At 49.4% G+C, this 24,641-nt stretch overlaps 1 protein-coding gene across 1 annotated transcript in view; it reads right to left on the bottom strand.

The window, feature by feature from the left end:
* Positions 1-13,116: 13,116 nt before the first annotated feature.
* The window catches only part of TMEM178B (transmembrane protein 178B), a 323,697-nt gene continuing 312,172 nt past the window's right edge, over positions 13,117-24,641 (bottom strand). The window contains exon 4 of the mRNA XM_024555054.3: positions 13,117-22,924. Coding sequence (XP_024410822.1) covers positions 22,674-22,924 — 251 coding nt within the window. The 3' untranslated portion in view covers positions 13,117-22,673. The remainder of the gene's footprint in view (positions 22,925-24,641) is intronic.

Below are 24,641 nucleotides of genomic sequence, written 5' to 3'. Positions count from 1 at the left end.
AGAGTTCTGGAGGTACACAGGGCCAAGGAAGTGGAGAACGTAGCAGGGAGCAGCCTGGTCCTCAAGCATATGGCATAAGAATTGCAGAAGATCGAGTGTGTCAACACCAAGAAGCCACAAACGTTCGGAAGCTCAGGCTTTGCACTCAGACAGACCTGAGGCTCAGTACTGACACCAGCAGCTCCCCACCCCCAGCTCAGGGTGAGTCCCAACTGTATGCCAGGGCACATCCATGGACCTTCTGAAACTGCTAGTCTCCTCTAGGATCAACCCCCCACATCTGGGGTTTTCCACTTAATACTTTATCTGGTGCATCTTTCTATCCCAGCACACGGAGATTGGCCTTGCTTGTTTTCATGGCTGTATGGGATTCGGCCACAGAGCCATGTTCGTTTCTGCTGTTTCCCAGGAATAAAGGTCTTTTTTTTTTTTTTTTTTTTTTTTTTTTTTTACAATTTTTGCTATAGCAAACAGTGCTGCTATGAATGTCCACATACGAACATCTTCACGCGAATATAGCCATAGGGAGAGCTCCCAGAAAGAGAGAGTTGCTTCGGGTGACTTTACAATTCCGATATTGCTCAATTGTCCCCAAAGGGCCTCCAGCGATTTGGCCACCTACGGATGGTCCCCAAGAAGTCTTCTTTCTGAAGAGGCAATATGAAGAAGGACGACAGGCATGTCCATGGAGGAAGGAACTAAAAATGTCTTTTGTCATCCTTTGACTCACCCACAAAGCATTGTTGGTGCTATTTTGGGGGCCCTTGGGTGTGGAGTCCGTTGAAGATGAGAGCACAGTGGTGCTTTTCTCGGAAGGGACATCTGTCAGAATCGGGCTTATTTTTGGCAACTCGGCGACAGGCCGCCCGCCTTTCCAGGGGGTTCTTGGCTCCCCTCAACACTGACCCATTTGTGCGAACAATTTAGCTGTTCTCTCCATCCCAGTATCTCCCCTACAACCTATTTTGAGAGTTCATAGGTTGTTTCCCAGCAAAAACTGTGGATGCGAAGCCCCCAAATTAGGATCTTACACTCTTGTTATTTGTCTGGGAAGGGTGCATGAATAAAACATGTGTTTTTTATTTTTGTTATTTAATTTTTAAATATTTTACATACACAAAGATGGATGCAGAAGTGGAGGAAAAAACTGATCATCAGTTTCAATGCTCAACTCAGGGCCCGTCTTGTTTACTTCCACCCCCCCATGCCCACCCCCCACATTACCTACGGGAGCACCCGTGCCACTCCCTAACTGTTCCAGTGTCTACCTCTAAAATGTAAGGGCTTAAAAAAAATTCCCATGGCTGTTCACACCCTAAAATAATGAACAATAACTTTTGAATGTACCAAATTATTCAGTCAGTGTTCAAATTTCCAATTGCCTCATAAAATGATTTAAACATGACTTTTAAGTGGTAGAAAAACAGACATTCAGGGCCAGGAGAATTGAGCTCAAGTCTTGGATTTGTTCCTCTCTTTTTGGGTAACTTTAGATAATTCCCACGGCTCCGCTTTGCCTCTGTTTCTTAGAATCTGGAGGCTGGAAGAGACCAATCAACCTAAAAACTTCCAGAGCACACGGATGATGGGAGGAAAGAACCAGGAAAAAAAAACCAAAACACTTCAAGGATTGGAAGAAGCTAGAGTCAAATCTAACTGCTGCATAATCGTGACCAGGTCGATACGTGTCTACTAAAGACAATAAAAGTTACAACATCTGTCTCCTCTTACCCCCGTGAGAGAGATACGTTAGGGTGAGGGGGTCCTTATCTTCCCCTCTTGGCGGATGAGTGAGTTTCCAAATGAAGTACATACAGGAGCAGCTTTCATTTTAACGCACATAATCTTAACATAGTATTTGTGTAAACCCCATAGATTCTCCTCAAAATATCCTTGTGTTAGTTAGGAGACAGGGGCAGGGCGGGGAGGAGGGAAGAGAGAAGACAGTTTTGTCAATGATTCTGGAAGTGCAGCGATGCCGTGGGTAACTCTGTTATGGAGTGAGATAACGTGTGCACACAGAAATGATAAAGGGCCACAAAACTGTTATTAGAAAAATGAGGATCTCCAGATGGTCCTAAATCACTCCTAGTGTTTCCCCCACTGGATTTCTCTCAGCAGCCATCCCATCCCTCTCCTGAAGGAAAAGCCGTATTCTCTGTAACACCTAGATGGCAAGGAGAAGGAAGGGGGAATAGCCAAATAGAGTCAGGTATCGGCAGGAAATGGAAAATATTGCTCACATGGTTTAAAGTCCTTTTAAGAGAGACCATTGCAAATGCCTTTTCCTTGCTGTGCGCATGTGGGGGCAGGGCGGAGCAGGTAGTCTAAAGGGAGGGAGGGAAAACGAACAGAAGAGGAATCTGTATTTCTCAGTGTGGTTTGGTGAGGACAGAATGAAGAACGCCGTTCCCCAGCAGGTGGGACGTGGCTTCCTGGAAAGGTGTGTGTGTCTCTATTTTTTTTTTTGGAGGGTGAGTCTTCTCTTACTTATGACTCAAAATGCTTAAAAAGCCCCAAGTACACTTGAATCTCCCTGGGACTTGGCATTCCTTACTGCCCCTTTCCAGCCACCTCAACTGTGCCGTCCGTTGCCCAAACGAACAAGGGAATAAAAAAATCCCTAAGCAGAGAGAAAATCAGTTCCTCCTTCAGACAGAAGCTCCGAGAGACGATCAGCTCCTGGCTGACCCCGTCCTACAGTGAAAGGTCTAAGGAATGAAGACTGGGCCCTTCTTCATAAGAATACATTTCTCATTGTATGTTCTTTTGTTTAATTGTGTATTTTTTTTATTGAAGTGAAATTCACATACGTTAACCATTTTAAATGTGTAATTCGGTGGCGTTTAGTACAACCACGCTTCTGCCAAGTTTCAAAACATCGTTATCAACTCAGAAGGAAACCTGGTACCCTTCAGCAGTCCCTCCCTCTCCCTCCCTCCCCCAGCCCCCGGCCATCACCCGTCTGCTGTCTGCTGTCTGCTGTCCGTCTCTGTGGATTTCCCTATGCCGGACAGTTCATATCAATGGAATCACACAATCTACGGCCCCTCGTGTCTGGTTCCTTCCACTCTGACTTCTCAATGAGTGGCATCTTTCTGCAGAAAAGCAGCTTGGGAAGGATGCGGGTGGGCACCTTCTCTGTCTTTTGAAGACAACGGTGCTTTGGGTTTGAAGAGGCTGGATTTGTGCTATTCGAACGCCTGCAGGGCACTGTCTCCGTCCTTCATCTGAACGCAAGGCACACGCACGCAGATGTGATACCTCCTCCCCCTAAACGAACAGGGGAGTCTAACAAGCCAGCCCTCTGTTCTGAGAGCACAGGGTGGGGAGGGAGAGATGCCCAGGGGGGTCTGGGGTGGGGTCCTCACACAGGCCACCTTGGGACAACTCAGGCGGAGCCTGCAGACAGGTGCAGAGCCACTTCCTCACTGGCTGAGACTGGCCAGAGCAACAAGATGAAGATTCACAATTACCTTGGCAACCAGATAACAGGCGAAGCTGTTACTTAGCAATTTCCATGGACTCTCAGTCCCCTTCCCCCTACACTCTTCCTCCCACTGCCACACACACACACACACCCCCCTTTAATATGCCTCTAAGACCACAAGACTATTTGTGCGTGAGGAAATGAGGGCAAATGAGGAAAACAGAAAGATCCAAGACATGGGGAAGGAAGGAGAGCGCATTTTCTAAGCACAAGTGGGAGGCTGCGGTTTGAACAACCTCTTCCCACTGGTGACAGGGGAGAGAGGAACAGGGGATGGGGTCACGGGGAAGAGGAAGAGGGGGAGGTTAGCAGCAAAGCAGAATATCAGGCAGTGTATTGGCTCATCGTTTCCAGAAACCAGGAGAACTGAACAAAAGTAGAGGAGACGGGGGACTTTACCCCTATTCCCATCTTGCTTTCCACCCTTCCCCTGCCCCGCCTCCCTTCGGGACGGCCCATCATGGAAACTTGCCCTAAGAGGTCCACGCTCCTCTGGTTCCTACCCAGTGGGTGCTGACCTCCCTTTTTTTATTCAATTATTTCACATACATCACTGTGTGCCTACTATGTGCCAGGCACTGGGCTAGGCTCTGAGGCCACAGACGTAAACACAGGCATAGTCTCTGCCCGAAAGGTGAAGGGGAATGTAGCCGGTTATATTGAGACAAGTTTGCATGGTGACGGATGACTGCTACAATTAGTGGGGTGACTGCATTGTGAGGTATAAAAACACAGAATCACACCTGAAACTAATGTAGTATTGTCTACCAAATATACTTGAGTAAAAATAAACCAACAAATAAACCAGCAAACAAGCAGGCAGCAAACAAAATAATCACAAATTAGAATAAAAGTACATTAATGAAAATCAACCAGTGACCCACAGTGAGGGCCTGAGGTTAAGGCTAAAAGAAAAGGGCTTAACGTTTGTTTGTTTTTCTTTGAACTTTTTGCTTTAGAATATTTTGGGGCAGAAGAGTTGAGTTCTTATATGCCCTTCACCAAGCTTTCTCCAAGTTCTTTTTAGAAGCTTCATCAAAGTATAACCGGTATGTACAGGGCCACACACACCTCACATGCCCAGTTTGGGGGGTCTGGACATGGGCAAACGCCTGTGACAATCGAGATAAGGACACGTCCACCACCTCCCAGAGAGTTTCCCTGTGCCTCTGCATGTGTGCACACGTGTGGTAAGAACACTTAACACGAGAACTATCCCCTTAACAAATGTGTTTTGAAGCGCGCCATTCCTCACTGTTAACTCTAGGCTGTGTCCTACAGCAGATGTCTAGACCTTACTCCTCTTGCAAAATTGAAACATTACACCTGTTACATAACAACTCCCCCCCCCCCTCTGGCCCCTGCCAGCCACTGTGGCATTGTCTGCTTCGACGAGTTTGATTATTTTAGATACCTCACCTGAGTGGCCTGTGACTGGCTTATTCACTTAGCATGACGTCCTCCGGGTCCATCCACGTTGTTACAGATGGCAGGATTCCCTTCTTCTTTAAGATTGAATCATGTTCTCTGGCATGCATATACCTCACTTTCTTCATTCACTCACCCAGCAATGGACACAGATTGGTCCCACATCTCGGCGATTGTGATTCGTGCTGCAGTGAACACGGAGGTGCGCCTGTTAAAACCTGGGTGACGCAGCGAAAGCAGCACCCAGAAGAAGGACCTACTTCTGATGAGGTGGTCAGAAAAGGCCTGTGTGAAGAAGTGCCCATGACACTGAGACCTGAAGCCACGGGGCCACTGTGAATGTTGTCCCCATCGCACACTGTACAAATCTGGAGGAGGCCGTTCACACGTAGCCTATTCTATACAAAAATATGCAGAAACCACAAGACCACAAACCCACTCTTTGCAACCACTTTTTCCCATCTCCTAGCTATGTATCCAGGCTGCCTTCTGGTCTGTTGGTGGGATGTGGCAGTGTGTGGGGGGGGGGCGGGGGGGGGCGCGAAGAGAGGGAGAGAGACGGAGAGAGAGACGGAGAGAGAGGGAGAGAAGGAAGGGAAGATAAATGAGGGGCATAAGAGGCCAAAGTAGAATATTCTTTATATAATCCTTCAAAAGGCTAACAGCAGGAGCCCTGCCTGGTGTGGCTCAGTTGGTTGGCCTATTGCCCCATAACCAAAAGGTGGCAGGTTCTATTCCCAGTCAGGGCACATACCTAGGTGGCAGGTTGGATCCCTGGTCTGGGCTTGAACAGGAAGCAACCAACTGATGTTTCTCTCTCACATCGATGTTTCTTTCTCCCTTCCTCTCTCTAAAAAGCAATGAAAAAATGTCCTCGGGTGAGGATTTAAAAAAAAATAGAAGGCGAGCAACAGGAAAAGCAACAATTTAAGTTCTGATAGTGCTAATAAGAAAACCCATTAAATGATGGAGAAGAAGCCAACCAGCAGCGTGGCCATTAGCGGAAACACTGTGCTAATTAAGACGGGACAAATGAAGGGGAGAATGAAAGGCGAGGCTGCGCCGCCGGGCGCTGGAAGGTACTAGATGCAGGACTTAACACAACACAGATTTTCGGGTCAAGTCTGGAGCTGCTGGCTGGAGGCTAGCTTCACTTCCAGCCAAATGATTCTGAGGTTGAAGCAGGAAGATGATGAGGGATTAAGGGATGAAACTTCGGTGTGAGAAAGAGCAGGCGCCTGAGTTTTCTAAGCTGGTATATCGCTTGTGGTGCACAACCAGCATGCTTACTATGATTTTAACAAGTGACAGGCAGAAAGGAAATCCGTCAAAATATGATTGGTGATTATCCTCTCTGGGTGGTGGGGTACAGGGGCTTCCTTCCTTCTCCTTTTCTCTTCCTCCTTCTCCTTAAATGGGGGTTCTTCAGTTAAATAGGAGGGCATATCAAAATTTTCCCTGTAAAATGGCCAAAAGCCATTGTATATTTCAGTTTCAGAAAAGCGTGCAGTATCAGAGGAATCAGGTTATTCCAGAAGAAAATGCATCTGCTAGAGTATGCGGTGTTCAGTAAGGTGAATCCACACTTGGCCTTCAGAATAGCTAAGACTTGATTTTTGCTTAGTCCTAATTTTAGGGGAGATGAAGCTCAATCCTTCAACATTTGAAAGTTACATTAAAAGGCAGACCTCTAGGGGCTAGAAACCAAATTCCCGAGCTTGGATAGCTAGACTACTTTCCGAAGGCCATTTTGTTTGTATGACCGTTTGGTTCAGAACTAATGAGAACTACTTTGCATGTACATCATTTTACATTCCGGACGGTACCTACTGGGGGTTCTTCCCCTCACCTTGCAGATACAGATTATCAGAACTAATTTCTTTTGTTCCCAACCCATTACTGTTCTAGTCTATGAACTCAGAGATAATTATCTTTGAAAGCCCACAATTTTAGAACATTGATCAGCTTATTAAAACCACCAATTATGGTGGTAAACACCCAAGGAATTGGGGGCCTGTTCAAGAGAAAATCAGCTTCCAAGATTTCACCTGGAGGACGGGGCACATGGAACAAGAAAAGCTTGTTGGTTTTGATTAAACCTTCCTACTTTCACATCTCCTGAAATGATTCCCTTTTCTTCTCAAGCCGCGATGATTTTTACTTGTGAACAAGATCCTCAGAAGGCGACCAATGACCACAACTTTAGCGACGTCCCCAAGTCTTTTAAATGATGAATGGCCCCCAGAGAACACAGCAGTGGAACTGCATTGTCGCAGATGGAGAGCCATATGTTGTCACACAGCCGGCGAAGACCTCTGGGGCCCACAGTGCCAGGTGGGGTGACTCCCTTCAAAAACACCTTTGAACACCCATCTCGGTGGTTTATTCTCAGGGCTGGAGGGAGCCAGAGGAACCTCCCTTTCCCTTGGTAGGTCCAGCCCTTACTAAGAAGTTGGGCTACGGAGAGATGATGTGAACAACGGCTGGTGGGCATCAGAGCATGATGGAAATGTTGCATTGAATCTCACAGCTGTGTCGAGAGCGTAGTGGAGCGAGGTGGCATTGCGTATGCCACTTAGAATGGATTTCCCTGTTCCTCCATTCATCCTCTACCTTGCGTGTCTGCAGGCGGACCCGGGGCCCCTGCCCCTGTATCTTTTCATCCTAGCATTTCCATTCCCATTTTCTGATTTATCGTTTTCCAAATAACTCATCACCACATTGAAGGCTGATTATTTTATTATCCATCTCTCTAATGCCCGCACTATACCGTCAGCTCCTTGAAGGCACAGATTTCTGTGTGTGTTTTGTTCACTGCCCCACCCCATGGACAGGAAGAACTGTGCCTGACACAAAATACGTGCTCCAAATAATGTCCTCCGAGCGATTCTGGTACAGTCTGCAATTTGAGAAAAACGGTTACCGCCTCTTTTGGAACTGATCTGCAAGTCTGAAGTAATTTTTCATTCCTACTGACTATTTATTCAAGTGATTAAGTTTGAAAGACAGGTGAGTGGAATATATACTAAGAACAATAAGATTAATTGGTTTTCGTTCGTTTTAACACTTTCTGTTTTGTTTGTTTCCTGTAGGTCAGAGGCCAGGGGGAAATGACTTCTCAGGGACGTATAAGTTTGGGCTTTGTGTAGTGACTTCCTTTTGAAGAGGACCATACGGAGTGGGGAAGAGGGCTCCACAGCAGCGAAACCTGGCAACCAGAACCTCAGCCACGTGGTCAAAGTCAACTTCAACAAATAAGTCACATCGACAGGATGTCCCTTGATATGAAGTGACCCCTAAATAGCCTTAAACCCAGTCTAATCACAAAAAAAACATGAGACAAACCCCGACGGAGAAACAGCCTGCGCAATACCTGAGTCGTGGGCCTCGGGACTGGTAAGGTCACCAAAAACAAGGACAGGCCTAGGGAACCGTCAGAGCCGAGGGGAGCCCGAGGAGACGTGACAGCTAAACGGGACGTGGCATCCTGGGTGAGATCCTGGAACAACAACAAGAAGCTAAAATTAGGTAAAAACTAAGGAAATCTGAATCGAGCGTGGACTTTAGTTAAGAATGTGCACCAATATGGGCTCATCCACTGCAGCAAACACGCCACACGGCTGTGACATGTTAGCGAGGAGGGGAACGGAGTGTGAGGTGTGAGGGAACTCAGTACTATCTGTGCAAGTCTTCTGTACATTTAACAGTGTTCTAAAACAATGGAGTTTAGTCTTCAAAAGAAAACAAACACTGGTTCTTTTGCCTTACCTGGCACACTGCCAAAATCCAACGAGTAGGTAGGGAAGGAAGGGAGGAGAAGCTCCGGGTGACCCCCAGCCTCCAAGGGGAGCCTCCTGTCCCAAGCTCGGTGACAAGAGGAGCTGAACACAGGTGGAAACCGCTCTCCGCGGTCATCTCCGCCTCGGATGCGGGAGTGGGGCGGTCCTGAGGCAGGGCTCTTTATCCTGCTGGGAAACGGAGGCCTGGGAAAAGTCCAGAGGGGTAGCCGCAGTCCCAGCTGCTGGCCAGGAGGCAGAACAGTGCACAGGGCTGTTCTCGGGGCTGCAGCCCAATCGCTGGTGTGACACCCTGGCATGGGAAGGTCACACCACAGCCAGCGATGCTGACAGATGATCAGGGAGACAGGCCTTCCCCTCACGCCCCAGCAACCAGATCCGCCCACACCCTCACAGCAATGGTCTACGGGAAACCCCGTTCCACTGCCACTCTTCACGAAGGCGCTAGGCTTTAGCCCTGGCGTCACACCGTCTGAGCAGGTCTCACTCGTCATCGGTGGCACTTCGCCTGGGCCATTGAAAGATTGAATAATTTAATAAGCACATGTACAGTACCACCTATGTGCCAGGCACTATTTTGAGCACGTGGCAAATGTGAACCCATTCTATCCTTACAACGGCCCCACGAGGTAGATACGATTGTTATAATCCTCAGTTACTGAGAGGGAAAGTGAGGCATGGGCGTGCTAAATATCTTGCCCAAGGTTACACCACTAACAGGTGGGGCCAAACTTGAACGTGACCAGTCTGACCCAGAGTGCTTGCATATAACCAGTAAGTCGTACTGTCACCAACTAAAGCTCTGCTGTCTAGCTCACAAAGACACAAAATGAGGGGTGTTGGGGGATGGGCTTCCACTTGGACTCACAGCCTGCCCCAGGCTCTCTTAGGAAGAGGACAAAGCAAACTCCTCCCCCAGGGCCACCTGTGTCTGCCCTCCCGTGGTGGCTGAACACCATGTGGTCTTCCACACACCTGCTAGCGGACAGCTGCTACTGAATTAATATGGCCTGACACCTGTTCATTGGAAGAAACGAAACCTAATTACTTGGCTTTGTTCTCCTGGCACTTACCCCCAAAACCAAGATTAGAACCAGAAGCAGGGATCTTTCTTGGGACAGTAGTTAAAAATCATACCTGTTCCGATGTGGCTTTGAAACCTCAGACTGGGACTAATTTTTTTTCCCAATGTCCTTTGAAATCCTCCCGTGACCGTACCCTAGATAAAAGACATCAGCAGAAGTGCTGAAACAAACTTGCAAATCATGTCGCCAGGTAAGTGGGTGTTCCAGACCCGTGCAGGCAAACCACCTGGCAATCACGTCAAAATGCAGATTCCGATTCGGTGGCTCTGGGGTTGGACCGAAGCCTCTGCATTTCCAGCAAGTTCCCCAGGGATGCTGATGCTGCCGTTCCACAGACCACACCCTGCGCAGCATCTGTCTCCCTCCCAGGAGAGGAAGCGCTCTGGCAAAGGAAAACAGTAGTTCAGTCCCAGATTTTCTCCTCTCCTGGATCATATTTCAAATCACGATTTTATTTTACAGGGCTGGTTGCCGATGTGAGAGGGTCATCGTGACTGAACAATAGTTGGGTTCAATAAATGTGAGTTTGTCTTTATTTACACGATCAATGTGCCCCGTCCTCCAGCTTTGGGTGTGGTGCCTGTGGGACTCTGCCATCCGCCAGGTTTCAGTCCAGAAACCCGCCTGAGGGGGTAAGGTCTGGAACCTGCTTAGTAATGAAAGGGGACATGCTATGCGGGGCGGTGAAGGGAGATTGGACAGGAACGATTCTGGGCCAGGCACTCTCATCTGGGTTAACTCTTTCATTTGCTAAAGTAGCCGGCGGAGGGGGGCGGGGGTCGGGGGGAGATGTTGGAATTTACACACATACAAGAACACGTCAACTCTGCCCTCTGCACCTTTCACCTCTGCCAGTTTTATTCTCAGCCCTTTCGGTGTAGCAAACCACACTCCAGTGCTACAGCTTTTCCAAGTTGTCAGCCCTTCTGGCACACCGTGGACTCTAAGGTGGCCTGATGGACTCCCGATAAGACTCGAAGAAGAATTTAACATCACCACTGAGGACCACCTTGAGTGGGTGGATGGGGAAGACTTTAGTTTGGTTCGGATCAGTATTTACTGAGCACTCACTACGCACCAGGCACCACTAGTTGCTGGGATATGAAGATGAGTGGCAACCCCTGTCCTTCAAGTCTGCCCAGGTCCTGAGGCTGTCCCCAGGAAAACACAAATTTCCCCTGGAAGTCCTAAGTGCCACAAGAGAGAGACACAGCAGGGCGCCATGGGGCTGGGAGAACAGCACTTGGCAGGATGGATAATCAGGCAAGGAGGGCTTCCTGTAGGAGGTGCCCCTCCATGGTATTTGGGGGACTTGGTTACAGTTCCTGGAGCTGCCTTTCTCCAATTATTTAACAGCTCTCACGTGGGGGGTTTGGGTCTGGAGGCATAGGAGCTGAGGTGAGGAAGGGCAGGTGTGTCAAAGCCAGAGGCCGGCACGATTCATCACAGACACAGAAATCAAGTTGTGTTTTGTTGGACAAAGAGAACCAGCCTGTTCACCTCTCTGTGGCTCACCCCTGGCTGTCCACAGGGTGTGCAGGCACTAGCTGCTGGTCCCTCCACCCACCTCTGCAGCACAAATTCACAGGCCTGGTGGGAGCGGCAGCTCCGCCCCCCTCACCCCACCCTGGCTGGTGGGCAGGAGCTCTTCCAACACCTGCTGAAACGCCTTGCTTTTTTCTCAAGGTCAGTTGGGGTTTCCAGTCTTTCTCTTCCAAGGGACATTACTCCCAAGGAGGGGTGGGGACCCTGAGGATTCTGGTTCCCCATGTCTTCAAGTTCTTCTCCATCACCCATTCTATAAGGCACTTACCTTTGACCTGCACTTACTTTTAAGACATTTTATTGTTTCTTTACATTGCTTCTAGGATGCTTCCTTTAAAAAACAAAAAAACAAAAAACAAAAAACCTTCTACTGCTTGTATTAGTGTCCCTATTGCAGACTAACTCTAGGCAGGACTTCAAGTACGATGGCCAACATGGCGCACGTCTTTGGAGGGTGGCTCCCAGCCGTGGGGCCCGTCGCTGTCCCGATCATACACACATCCACTTGACGGCTTTTCAGATGGACCTCAGAGCTGCAGCAACACACCCCTCGCTCAGGGACGCGCGCTCTCCCCCAGGTGTCCCGCCCATGGACATCCCTCCTTCGCCCGTCCGGCCTCGATGCCCCTTCCTATGTTTGGGGAATTGTCTACTCTATGGACCTTGGTGGGGGGCAGAGCTCACCACCCAGCAGAGAAGCTGGAGGCTCTAGGCCTGTTTTCCTGTCCCCCTTGGGCAGTGTGTCACCTGGGATTCAAGGAGCAGCGGGGACCTGGGGTTCATCCTCTCGAAGGTGGCTGAAGTAAGCTGTGGTGGCTGGAGCCCAACAGTGTCCAGACTGGACTGGGCTGTGAGACTGACCCCTGGGTGATCATTTCTTCTCGCCTGCACTGCGGGCTTCCAGACCCTCATCTTTTCAGTACATCGCTTTTCCACCCAGAGCCAGTTCCTCTTCCTTAAAACAACACATGCTGGCTGAGCCATACTGCCCTTTGAAAAGCATGTGCCTCCCCCCATCCTCCCTTCTTCCCTAGCTGTCCCACCCAGCCGTGAGCCAGAAGCTTTTAAAAGCAGTGTGGGTGGCCTTGGCCAGGTGGCTCAGTTGGGTGCAGCTTCATCCCATACACCAGAAGGCTGTGGGATCGATTCCCAATCAGAACACATACCTGGGTTGAGGTTTGATCCCTGGTCAGAGTGTGAACAGGGAGTAACCAACCAATGTTGCTTTCTCACATCAACGTTTCTCTCTCTTTCCCCCTTCCTCTCTTTCTAAAATTAATAAACATATCCTTGGTTGAGGATAGATAGATAAACAGATAGATAAATGGCACATGGGTGGAAAGGAACTGCGTGATTCTAAGTTAGGGCCAGAGATGGTAAAGACGTGAGAGAGATTTCTCTCCTTGTTGATAGCTAGGAAACAGGTTGAGGAGTTAGAATGTAACCAGTAATTCCAGCATCTCCTAAAGTATCTAAAAAAAAAAAAAAGGTTATTAATGTCAGCAATAGGAGAAAAACAGCAGTTACTTCCTTCTTTTCTCTTCTGAATGCCTCTGCACCTTCTCCTCGGCCAGCTGGAAAAGTGTGTACGCTTGGCTTACACAGGCTTGAGATGTTTACTATCTGTGTCCTTCAAGATTAGAGTTTTCAGCCTGCTATCTACATAAGAGTTGTTCTATTTTTTTCTATACAAAACCTGAGAGGAAAACCTTGTCCTCTCTGAAATACAGCCGTGCCCCCCGCCCCCGCTTCCCCAAGCAGACACCATCGCTTAAAACACACAACATGATCTTCTTTATTTAATTGTTTAATCAGTTTACATTCCACAACTGACAGGTTATTTATTTTTATTTTTTCCATGAACAAGTCATTTAATTAATTACCAGACACTTTTTTTCTTCAATCGATGGAAATACAATTTTTCTGCCAATTTGAAAAAGAAAATTGCACGATGCAGTCAGTGTCAGTGAAGTCCCCAGATGCTCTCTGCTTCCTCAGTTCTTGCAAAGTCACAGGAACCTGGCAATTTCCCTTTTCATCCCCCCTCCCACTTCCCCATGAAATTCACCTCTCAGAATAGCACAATAGTTTCAAGATCTGGTTTGGATCACCTCTTGCGTAATTAATTAATTATGAGAAGGAACAGACAGTACAGTAGATCTGATAAGATGTAGCATTCTTGTTAAGATTAAACAACACATTTATTCACATCGTATCAGAACACATTAACATAATATTTAATCGTATTGTAGCACCAATAACCACAGGAATTGCTACCTCCCAGGGCAGAGGCCTGTTGGAATCCTGCAGTACACGCCGCTCCTTGTCTGACCAATCAGAAAGCACTATGCAAATCAAGGGTAAATAAATTTATATTGACTGAGCCATAATCTGGTGGACCATAAACACTCCAGGTGTTGGAGAGTTTTGTCTGCTATGGTCCCTGTCTAATGACCATATATAAAACATACCAAATCGGCTCATTTTCTTGCACTCAGTAACAAGGCTCAGAATGTTACACTGTATTTTAAATGTGTCAAACCTTGTCATATTGGCTCTTTGAAAGGCTTTGAGAATGAGGGGTTGCTTGCTTGCATTTTATTCTGTTCTCTGCACTAAGATCTTGCAACTTGTCTTTTTTCTTCCCAAACAAAAGAGGTTTCTTTAAATGTAAGGAAGGTCCCAGGCAGGGAAGAGATAGGCAATAGTGGACCGAGTACCAGGGCAAAGGACAGAGCTTGTCACTGCCACTTCCGAGAAGACCCAGTCTGCCTGTGGCCACTGCTCCTCCCAGCATGTCCCCTTCTAGCATTTGACTTTAAGTTACAAATTTAAGGAATTGAAGATTGAGCAAATAGCTCCAAATATTGGTGAGATGTTATTAGCAGGTGACTGGAACAGATGACAGAAGGTGGTGACCATCTTTATTCTCAACAAGGAAAGACCTGTCTGCCCTGCCCCCCAGTCCCCACACCCATCACTGTAAGACAATGGAAGCCTGGATAAGGGATAAGCTGATGCTCCTGTAGCAGGAGAAAGTGACCTGCTTTGGCCTCTAGGACGTTCACAGGTCACTGGGGCTATGCCCAGGGACAGTGCTGATACCCCTCTGGGGCAGTCGTGACATGTACTTGTTAAGCATTGGTCTTCTCTAACTAAGCAGGTAGAGCAGACTTCTAGAAGTGAGGCCAGCAGCCTGGACATGGCTCCTATTCCTTCTACTCAGGGCTAACCCTGACCTCTAGCCTCTGTTGGATGTCAGATCCAAGGGACTCAGGGGTGAGAAGGGTCCCCTTCTGTCCTTTGACAAAGAGTCCCAACCTTCACTGTCCTATACGAGAGCCAGTAGCCACGTGGGGTTATTGAGCCCTGGAAATGTGGCTGATCCGAATTGAGATGTTTTCGAAGAATAAAATTCACATTGGATTTCAAAGGCTTTGTTCAAAAAAAAAAAAAAAGAAAGAAAGAAAAAAGAAAAAAAGAACATACCCTAGTTTGGTAATATTTTATATTGATTCCCTGTTAAAATAACAATAGTTTTTTAACATTGGGTTGAAATCTGTGTTAAAATGAATTTCACCTGTTTCTCTGGACCTTGAAAAATGGGGCTCCTATTTTTATCTGTACCTTGAATGATATTTAAAATTGCGTTTGTGGCTCATGTGATATCTCTATTGGACAGTACTAGTTTAAATTGCCTTCCTTGCTCTAGATGGTGTGGCTTGGTGGACTGAGTACCAGCCTGCGAACCAAGAGGTCACCAGTTCCATTCCTAGTCAGGGCACATGGCTGGGTTGCGGGCCAGATCCCCAGATGGGGGCGCTCAAGAGGTATCTCTAGCACATAGCTGTTTCTCTCCCCCTCTTTCTCCCTCCCTTCCTGTCTCTCTAAAATAAATAAATACAATCTTTAAATTGCCTCCCTTGCCCCAGAGACAATCCAGGTGGACCATCAGAAGAGAGGCAGGTTTGGGAAGGTGCCATGGAAGGGCAGGAGTTAGGTCCCTGGCCGAGCCTAGTGTGAATGCCCCTCCTGGGGCAGCTGGTCTTCCCTGTTCTAGGGGGAGGCAGCTCTTCATGTTATAAGATCACCCACTTGGCTCCTCTTTCCTACTTCCTCTTATTTCAGGGTGCCCTGCTTTTGGGGGCTCCTTCTCTGCTGCCACACTGAGGATGCTCTGAGATTCGGCCATTCTCCCTTTAAAAGGGTTCTATATCTTAATTCCACCTCTGCTGCCCACTGCCTCAACTCCACTGCCTGCCAGGGATTTCTTCCTTCTGATTTGGCAACATCCCTTAGCCAGACACCCTGCTCGGGGCACCATCGGCCAGGTCTGTGCGGCGAGTCAGAGGTTACAGAGCAACTCACACGCATCGTGCCCTTCGACAGAGCTTCTCCTGCCCCAGCACGGCCGAGCTCTGTCAGCAGCAACAGCAGAGTGAGATCGCCAAAGAGGGGCCGGGGGAAGGCATCTGAGAATGACAGGTAGATCAAAGGCTTTGGACTCTGAGCACAAGCTGGCCGTGAGCTTGAGGTTGCTTTCTGAGGACGGAAAGTGGGGCAAGAACAGCAGGGAGGGACTCTCCAGATGCACCTCCGTGACGTAAGCACACCCCAGCTTGGGCTCGAAGCCTCTCTAAAAATAGCAGCAGAACAGCCCAGGAGCCTTGGGGTCCCAACAGCCCTGGAAGCCCCCCTGCTCCCGTCTGGCTGGGAGGACACGGAGACATGGTGAGGTAACCAGACGCACCCGAGGCCGTGAGCAAGCCAGGGTGGAGGTCACGAGAGACCCCAGGGTCAGCTCTCCACGCTGACCGTTGCAATCACCCGGACCTTTTGGACTCTGATGACTCGCTTTCACTTCTTGGAAAAGAATATTTCACTTGAAGGGCAAAGAGAGAGTTCCAAGCACACACTAGTGACTGTCAGAGAAACAACCAGACAATTGTCCTATGCCAATGGCTTCCCTCCTTCCGAGTCCCACCCAGTCAGGATTTGGGGGCAGTCCACGTAAGTCCTCCAAAAACTGAGGGCCACATCGATGCATTCCTTTAGCTCAAGTCCCTCCCCCTTGTGTTCAGTTTCCACTTTTATTTGTACATTTTTACAGAGAGTCTTCAATAGCAAAACAGTCACACCAGGGGTGGAAACGGGGAAGGATGAGAACGAGTTCGTGAAAACTCTCCATGAGAAAGGCATCGTCGCGCTCACAACAACACAGACACCCCGACACATCCAGGCAGGAAAGGGCCTGCAGGTGCCGGGAAAGGGAGGGAGAGGCTTACCCAGAGGGAGAAATGGGAGACAGGAGAAGACAGAGGGACACAGAATTCCCCAAGGAGCAACAGCCAGTCCACGGAAATGAAGAGGAGGGGTTGTGATTACTAAGGTTAGTATGTGTCAAAGGGCAGCCAGGTGTGAGTTTCCACTGTGCAGCCTCCAAGCTCACCCCTACTCCCCCGTTTTCTCATCCTCAACAGTGAACAAGCACCCCCTGCAGGGGGTGGGTAGCTCCCCTGTTCCTTAGAGAAGTTCTCACCATAACACCAAAACCCACTTGCCTGCAGAGCAGAAAGTGTGCAGACCCTGCTCAAGTGAACTCCTTCCTTGTGTAGATCCTAGGGTTCAGTTTTCCCCAACAGGATCACACCCAGAACCTCTCCCTGTGAATGCTCCATCAGAAGGAATTCCTAAAGAATCCACGCGCTTTTGATGACGCCATCGGCTACACCCACCGATCAGAGAAAGGACCCAGTTCCTTGAAACTTGTTCGTATCTTAAACTGAACAGGCCACGAAATTGTTTCAGAATCTGATATTCTCCTACCACTTGGGCCTGTACAGCTAGACATAATGTTAGGAGGACGGTAAAGAAAAAACTAAGGCACTGACCACGTGCCTTGGTTTATAGTTAACTGTTTTTGCTCATGCATGTTAATTTCCCATGTATGAGTAACCCCCCCCATAGGATTTACTCATTCTGTCACCCCAGGAATAAGCAAGAGGGAGTAAGAGCGCCCTTCACTAAACTGGCTTTGGACAAAAGGAATGAAGCCTGGGAATGAGTCAATTAGGCAGCCAGCTCCACTGAGGGACCTGAAGGATAGAATAAAATCCCTAGACAAGGGGCCAGGATGACCGACCTATCACTCCGGATCAGCCTCTCAGTAGTCAGTAGGGAGTAGGCTACGGCAGGATAATTTGAGCAGCGCGTAATTTATGTGGCACTTCATGTTTGCAAATCACTTTGCAATTTCCTTGTCACCCTTCATATACCATGAGGTAAAGTGTTATCACTCTTCTCACTGTGTGGATGAGAAAGTTCAAGTATGAAGAAGACACGGTGCCCAGAGCCACAGATTGCTTTAGTGCCAAGCGAAATGAAGTCTACAGGGACTGGGTTGTACGAGGGTTGCCAAACTACTGAGTTACTCCAGCTTCTGAGCTCTTACACGTACAATTAGATTGAGATGGGAAAGAAGGAAGGAAGGGAGGAAGGGAAGGAGGGAGGGAGGGAGGAGGGGAGGAAGGGAGGAAAAAAGAAAGAAGGAAAGAAGAAAGAAAAGAAAAGAAAATCCCAAAGCAGGAAACTTTTAGCCCTGTTCCAAGACTGCCACTACATTCGGCACTGAGCTTGTTTCAAAGGCCTCTTTGCTCTCTTTGAGGGCAGAGCCCTGGGCTCTTACTGCCAAGAACACAGACAAGGTCAACTCCACACAGAGAGGTCACTGTGGTTCTGCGACCGGGACTGCCCTCCTAGCCCCAACTTCCAAACCAGAGACCACCACTGACCGGGAAACGCTGGGGCTAGGGCCCTGTGATGCCCCAGAGTGATGGAAGGATGAACAATCTCTTAGTCTTTTTTTTTCCTGGATTTTATTTTTCCAATTTTCTACAGTGAGCATATATTATTTTGGAAGAAAGAAATCAAATAGCCAATAGTAGTGTAGTCTAAGAACTCACAATAATGTCGAAGAAGCATTTTTGCACCATGGCGGCATTAACGGAAAGAGGGCAAGCACAGCCCACCACGTTGGCCGCTTGGAAGAGACGCCAGAATCTCATGTCCATCAACGCAGGTGGGCTTGTTAAAAATCTGTCCCCTGACTCAATTATATACCAGCTGGAAGACAGCACAGAAGCCAACCTGGCTGGCGTGCACCGAATATTTTTATCTGTGATGAAGTCACCTCTTGCTGTGACTCATAGTTCCCTGGAAAGGGCCGTGCGTGCCCACTGGGATGGGTGGGCTCTGGGGCACAGGGAAAATTTGTGGAGAGTTGGCTTCACCTTAGTTCTAAGAATCAACCAGGCATCCCATGGAAACTCTACCGAAGATGGCCAGAGTGTATTTCTTCGCATTCCTTCTCCCCAGATACTTGAAAGCCAGCAAATAAGTGCTTTCAGAATAAGCCAGGTGAAGACAGAGCCAACTCTAGATGTCTCTGGGTGATGCACTCGATCTCACTATTCTGGCTCTGACTCAGGTGGGCGGCTTTGGAGGCCAAAGCAGCATATCTTCTCACTAACTCAGCACAAAAGTGATGGCGGAGGGTAAATATTAAGATGTAGGGCCCAGTCTCAGCGTCTCGGGATACCTTCCTCCCTTATCCCCAGCAAGAGAACACACCGACATGGCACCAGGGCCCGAGGTGCTGTTATGGACATGCGGTTTTGATTGGGAGGAGTTGTCAAGGCTTTGTGACCTCATGGTCCCTGAAGTTGAAAGGGTAGAGTTGTTGAAAGGCTGGGGGTTGTAGGAGGGTTGCAGTTGGAACAGGCACATTTTTTAAAAAATATATTTTGATACCCAGGAGCCACAGACCTCCTTATAAAACTTATAGCCACACTGAACAAGGAAGGGGCTGCTGGAGTGCACAAGCCTCTCTAGAGACAAACTCCTTAACTACTCTAACTGACTGATGTTGATGCAAAAGGAAAGTAGACATGAAGGGAGAGAGGGAAAGGAAACAGAAGAAACTGTCACTCCCCAAATGGGGAGAGAAAGAAATAGGACCTTTTTCCAGGCAGACACCCCACTCGCCTGAATCCTCAATCTCATAGGGTAAGGAAGGAAACAAAAGCCGAAGGGGCCCCTGAGCAAGGAGCTCAAAACACACACACAAGGTCACAGATCTTGCATGTATGGAATTTGAACTTGACTTGGCCTCGGGCTGGCAGCTTCAGTGAGGTTGCTGACCCTAAACCCCTCAGAGGGCTGGGTTCTACTTTGATGTCGAGTTAGCAGAACCTGACTTATAGAGTCTTCCAGTCAAGGCTCCCCCTTCCTCCTCCTCCCTTTCTTCCTTCTGTCACTCCTTGTCCCTCACACCACGAAGCTTCAGCAACTGCTTGGACCAGGAAGCTTTGATGGGACCTCCAGCTCCTAGGCTGGAGGGATCAAGGTCACCTGGGGAGTTGCCCCATTGGTCAGGACTTGCCACCTGTAAGGGCTGCCATCCTGGCCACGCAGCTGGGCATTTTCTGGGCCCCATGCGGGATCGGACCCCAGAGTGTGTGTAGTGTGCGTGCGTGTACCTATCTGGCCCCGTTACCAGGAAAAGAGCAGCTCAAAGCTTCTACCCTGCTGACAGTGACTGGGCCCCAGACGGTTTACTTCTCTCCCAAGAGTCCTCCTGACATTTCAGGGAGGTTTCAAAGGGGCGCGGTAAGCTGTGTCAATGGCCTATCACACAGATTAGTACTTGGGGAGCATGGATGATGGAGCTAGGGCAAGCGCGGCTCAGAAACAAGAGGGTGTAAATAAGGAGAGGTCTGTGAGGGAGGGTCCTCACACGTGGTAGCTGAAGTTTAAATGGCTGACAGCCAACAGCCCCATTTAGGGTTCTTTCCCTCCTTTCCTGCAACTGGAGAACAGCTGGAATGTGGGCCGGGTCACACATCAGCCCTCCACCCCTAGAGGACACTCGTGGACCCCTGCCTCTCTCTGCTCGGCGGAACCCGTTCAGGACACTTGGAAGGAAGACAAGGCCTCTCAATCTGAGATACCTCTCACTTTTCCTCAAGCCCAAGTACGCCCTTCCCCTTAAGAGGGAAACCTAACCTTTTAAAAAACAATTCCCCCTACAGTTGAAAAATGGATTTTCCTGAAAATCACTTCCCTTCTTATAGAATAGAGCCTGTTTTGGAAAGAATCCTTAGAAGCTAATTAGAAGCTAGCAGCATTTCCTGCCCGCACCCCTCCCCCTCAGCACCCCTCACATCCATCCCAGAGCACTCACTTACATGCGAGACCTTCTGCAGAAGCTGACAAGTGTCGCTGGCAGTGAGGCCCTTAAGAGGACACCCACACCCGCATCCTTGGCAAACACACGCAAAACGCACCAGAGGGATCCACACACACAGAGACCCACACTCAGGCCCATCCATGCACACCGGGCGTCCTGCCCGATGGGAGTTACACACGGCCAGAAAGGGCAGAGGAGGAGGCAGGCAGGAACTCGAGGCCTGGTGGAAGGAGCGGCAGACGCCAAGTGGCTAGTGGGTGAGAAGAAAAGGTGGGCCCTGGAGGCGGAGGGACAGGAACGGAGGGCGTGGGTGGGAGGGGAGGCTGCTCAGTGGTTGGCAAAGTTTCCAAAGCACATTCATTTCCGAAGCAACTGAATTCGTAGCTCCAGAGCGCGGGGACTCTCTCCTGCCTCCAAGGGGCTGCTCGGCCCAGCAGGGTCACTGAGGTGGCTGTCACTGCTCCTGCCCCTACAGCCTCCACACCTCGCTGGCTGACCCTGCAGCTCCATCACCTGCAGTGTGCCCCTGTGCTCGAGGGAACCTGAGACACCGGGCTGCACTGGCGCCGCCTCCGTCTGGGAGGCTGGCCACTGGGACGGCTCTTTTGGGACTTCTGGCCTTGACTATTGAGAGGGGAAGGAAGAGGAGGGGAAATGTCGAGAGTTCTCCATTAGTTTACATCGCATCATACAAACTTGAGCCCAGGAGACATGGAGGTGCTCTCTCTGAGCGTGACCCATTTGCTTTCATCTGTGAGGACGTCGCCTCTAGGGAAGGGGTGGATGTCCGGTGACGAAGGGCCGCCTCCAGGATGGGGAGGAAAAGGTGTTGCTGGGGGCACAGACTCGTACAACCGCAGCAGGGGCCACTTCTGCCCCCTCCTGAACTGTGTCCCCCCTCTTCATGCACGGCTTGTGGGCCCAGCTGCGTGGAGGACTTCTGAAGTGAGAGGGCCAACTCCTGTGCTGTCCCCGAGCTATCAGGTGAAGAACCACGGGATCCTCTGCCCAGCGGTTTTGTTCTTGGCTCTGCCCTCTGGGAATTTCAGCTGCACTAAAAATAATAGAAAAATGCCACACAAACGATAAAACCTACACTCAGGAAACATCCGCCACACGCACACACGCCAGGGATCAGAAGCTGCAGAACTGGCACCCACGTGGGTCTGCCCCTCATTATTCTTCCTGGTCTCAGGGCCTCCGTGCTGGGCCCTGAAACCACCCCGGTGGATAGAGAGACAGCAGGCATAATGCAGTGTTTCCATTTTAAAAGGTGAAAAGGAAAAAAGGAAACCACCCAAAATAGTTTACACACACACACACACACACACACACACATCACAGCATCACTCCAAGGCTCCCGTCTGCCCAGGGAGTGCAGGTGGGGCCAGGGGAAGGGCAGCCTCTCGTCTAACTCGGTGTAAGGCAGCTGGACGGTAAGACTGGGTTTTCGGAGCATCCGCTGAAGCGTCCTTCCATTGACGTGGATCTCACGTCTCAGCAGGTTGTTCTCGCCCCCTTTCCAACCTCCTGAACTTTGTCCAAAAGTTTGGTGGCAACGAGGACACTTCCTTCTCACTTTGTTTTCTCCCCCACTTCTTGCATGTGGCTGGGGCGCCAGGAAGGGAACCGGAATGGGAAGAGCAGGAGGAGTGGTTCCACCCCCGGCTCCCAGGTTTGGCGTCGGTCCGTGAATGAGAGCGCTGCTTCTCTGCAACGTGGTCGGTGCAGGGGTGGCACTTCCGTCTCCACCTCGGTGCCACTCCAGCCCACTGGCACTGTCCCTTCCCAGCCCACCACCCTGTCCTCGTGCGTGACGGGGATCAAGAGGCTGTTGTGAGCGGGATGTGCACTGTGTCTTCAGAGAACCATGGAGCCAAAAGGTAAGAAGTGATGGAAGAGCCACGTGGTGGGAGCGCCTTCCCCATCTCGGTGACGAGGCAGCAAAGACAAAGTCCGACAGGATGCGGGTGCCTGAGCCAACTCCACTCTCCTTGGCACTAGCATCATCTGGATTGAGTTTTGTTTTATATACGTATATTATATATATATTTATATATATATGTGTGGGGGGGTTGTTTTTAGCACACTGTCCCATTCTCGGGTCTGGATTTGGGGCAGTTGGTCCTCGGGACAGGTTGGACAGAAGGGGCCAAGGTACAGAAGAACCCGGAGATGAGCGTGAGGCCCAGGCCCCCCCACGCACAGAACATGGACCATCCGTAGCCATGGCTGATGTCATCGGGGAGTCCATACAGGTAGCGAGGGTAGCGTGACAGCTCAAAGTTGATCCCGGCCACACAGGTGCACAGTGATATGATGCAGAAGGTTCCTGAAGGACAGGGGAAGAGACAGGGGGTAGGGAGATGGAGAAGGAAGGGAAGAGGAGAGGGAGAGACAAAGAAAGAAGTGAGGTTTACCACAGTGTCAGTGTTCTGGAGTAAGAAGAAAAGATCAGGTACAAGTTCAACACCTGGAAATAGTCAGGGAGAGGAGAATGTAGTAAAGGATCAAAGCTGCCTTGCTCTCCAATAACTGTCTGGTCTCAGACAAACTCAGGAAGCACCTCCTTTGGGAAAATACCAAATACATGTCCCCATAGAGTTTCGTGCAGTGCGGAGTGAGGCAGAAAGCCTTTGGTTCGTTTTCCTAAAGCACTTAAAAACTCATTGTCTTTCTTTGGAGACACAGAAAACACCCCCTTTGCTACTTCTTTCAAGAGAAAAATAGCTTTATTCTTTTTTTTCTGTAGATAATGTCTTACTACGCTATTGGGGTTTCCTTCAATCCATCCACCAACAGGTGGTCGACAGCGGGGAACCCTTTTCCCATTTCCTGCGGGCCGTTTCCCCAGCGCACTAACCCTACGAGCGACTCTTTGGGGAAGCAGCAGCAGGGTCAGCGACCTCTGTGCGCCTCTGCACACCACTTCTCCCCACGAGCATCCACAGTCCAGCGTGCATACGTTAACTCTTCTAACCGCGTCTTACGAGGCATTCCACAGGCTTCCTTCGGGTAAGGGCCTCCTCTTTACAGAAACATAACTCGCACTGACCAACGAGAAGCCTGCTGTGCGACACCGGATGTTATACAATGCTACAGGAGCACACGCCCGTTTTTAACCGACAGAGCTATTTGGTGTACCTACAATGACTTCAAGAGCTTTTCTCAGTATTTTCTGTGTCTTGTGTTTCTTCTGTCGCCACTGTTGGAGGCGATGGCCTGAGGAAGTATGCGTAGCATGGAAAGGCTGGGTGGGGTTGGCGGGAGACAGACGGAGGAGGGTATTTGTTAGGGGTCAGGAATAAGAGCGGTGCGCTATGTTTACATTTATTGAAGACCTCTTGCCTTCAGCCCTCAGGCCCATAAACTTGGGATAATTTAAATGGTCACAGTGACACCCATGAGACCTAGCATTCTTTAGTGTTGCACGCTAGGAACTGCGCTAAGTGCTTCACAGGTACTGGCCCTTTAATCTTCAAAACAAAACTGTAAAGTAGGTTATGTTATTATCGCCATTTTACTGATTGAGGAATTGAGACCCAGAGAGCTTAACCACTTGCCTCAGAGCACACGGCTGGGAGAGCCAGGCTAGGAACTCAAGCAGGCCAGTTCCGGAGTTGACGGTCTTATCTTCTGTGCTATTCAGGACTGGGGTCACACAAGGTGGGACCCGCCATGGGTCCCCTCTGTTGTGCCCCTGGGTTCCACGTGAATTCTGTATCGCTCAGTTGGAGGCAGGGTAGTCTGGGGTCCCAGAGGCACGTGGAGGCTGACTGCTGGGCCCCCCACCTCCGCAGTTTCTGGTTCGGGAGGTCTGGGTGTGGCTGGAGAATCAGGATTTTAACAAGTTCCTGGGTGATGCAGATGCTGCTGGTCCAACAACCACACTCTGGAATCACTGGGTCAGCAAGAAGGTTTTATTGGACAAAGACAAAATTTAATGGCCCAAGGTTCAGATCACAGAGGCAGAAATACAAATGGGCCATAAATGTGAAAAATGCTCAATTTCACCAACAACCAGAGAACAAAAATTAAACGCATCGTCA

This window comes from Desmodus rotundus, chromosome 6 (assembly GCF_022682495.2).
Source record: "Desmodus rotundus isolate HL8 chromosome 6, HLdesRot8A.1, whole genome shotgun sequence".
Taxonomy (NCBI): Eukaryota; Metazoa; Chordata; class Mammalia; order Chiroptera; family Phyllostomidae; genus Desmodus; species Desmodus rotundus.
Note: the sequence above shows the minus strand (reverse complement) of the source record. Positions and strands in the feature narration are given on the sequence as shown.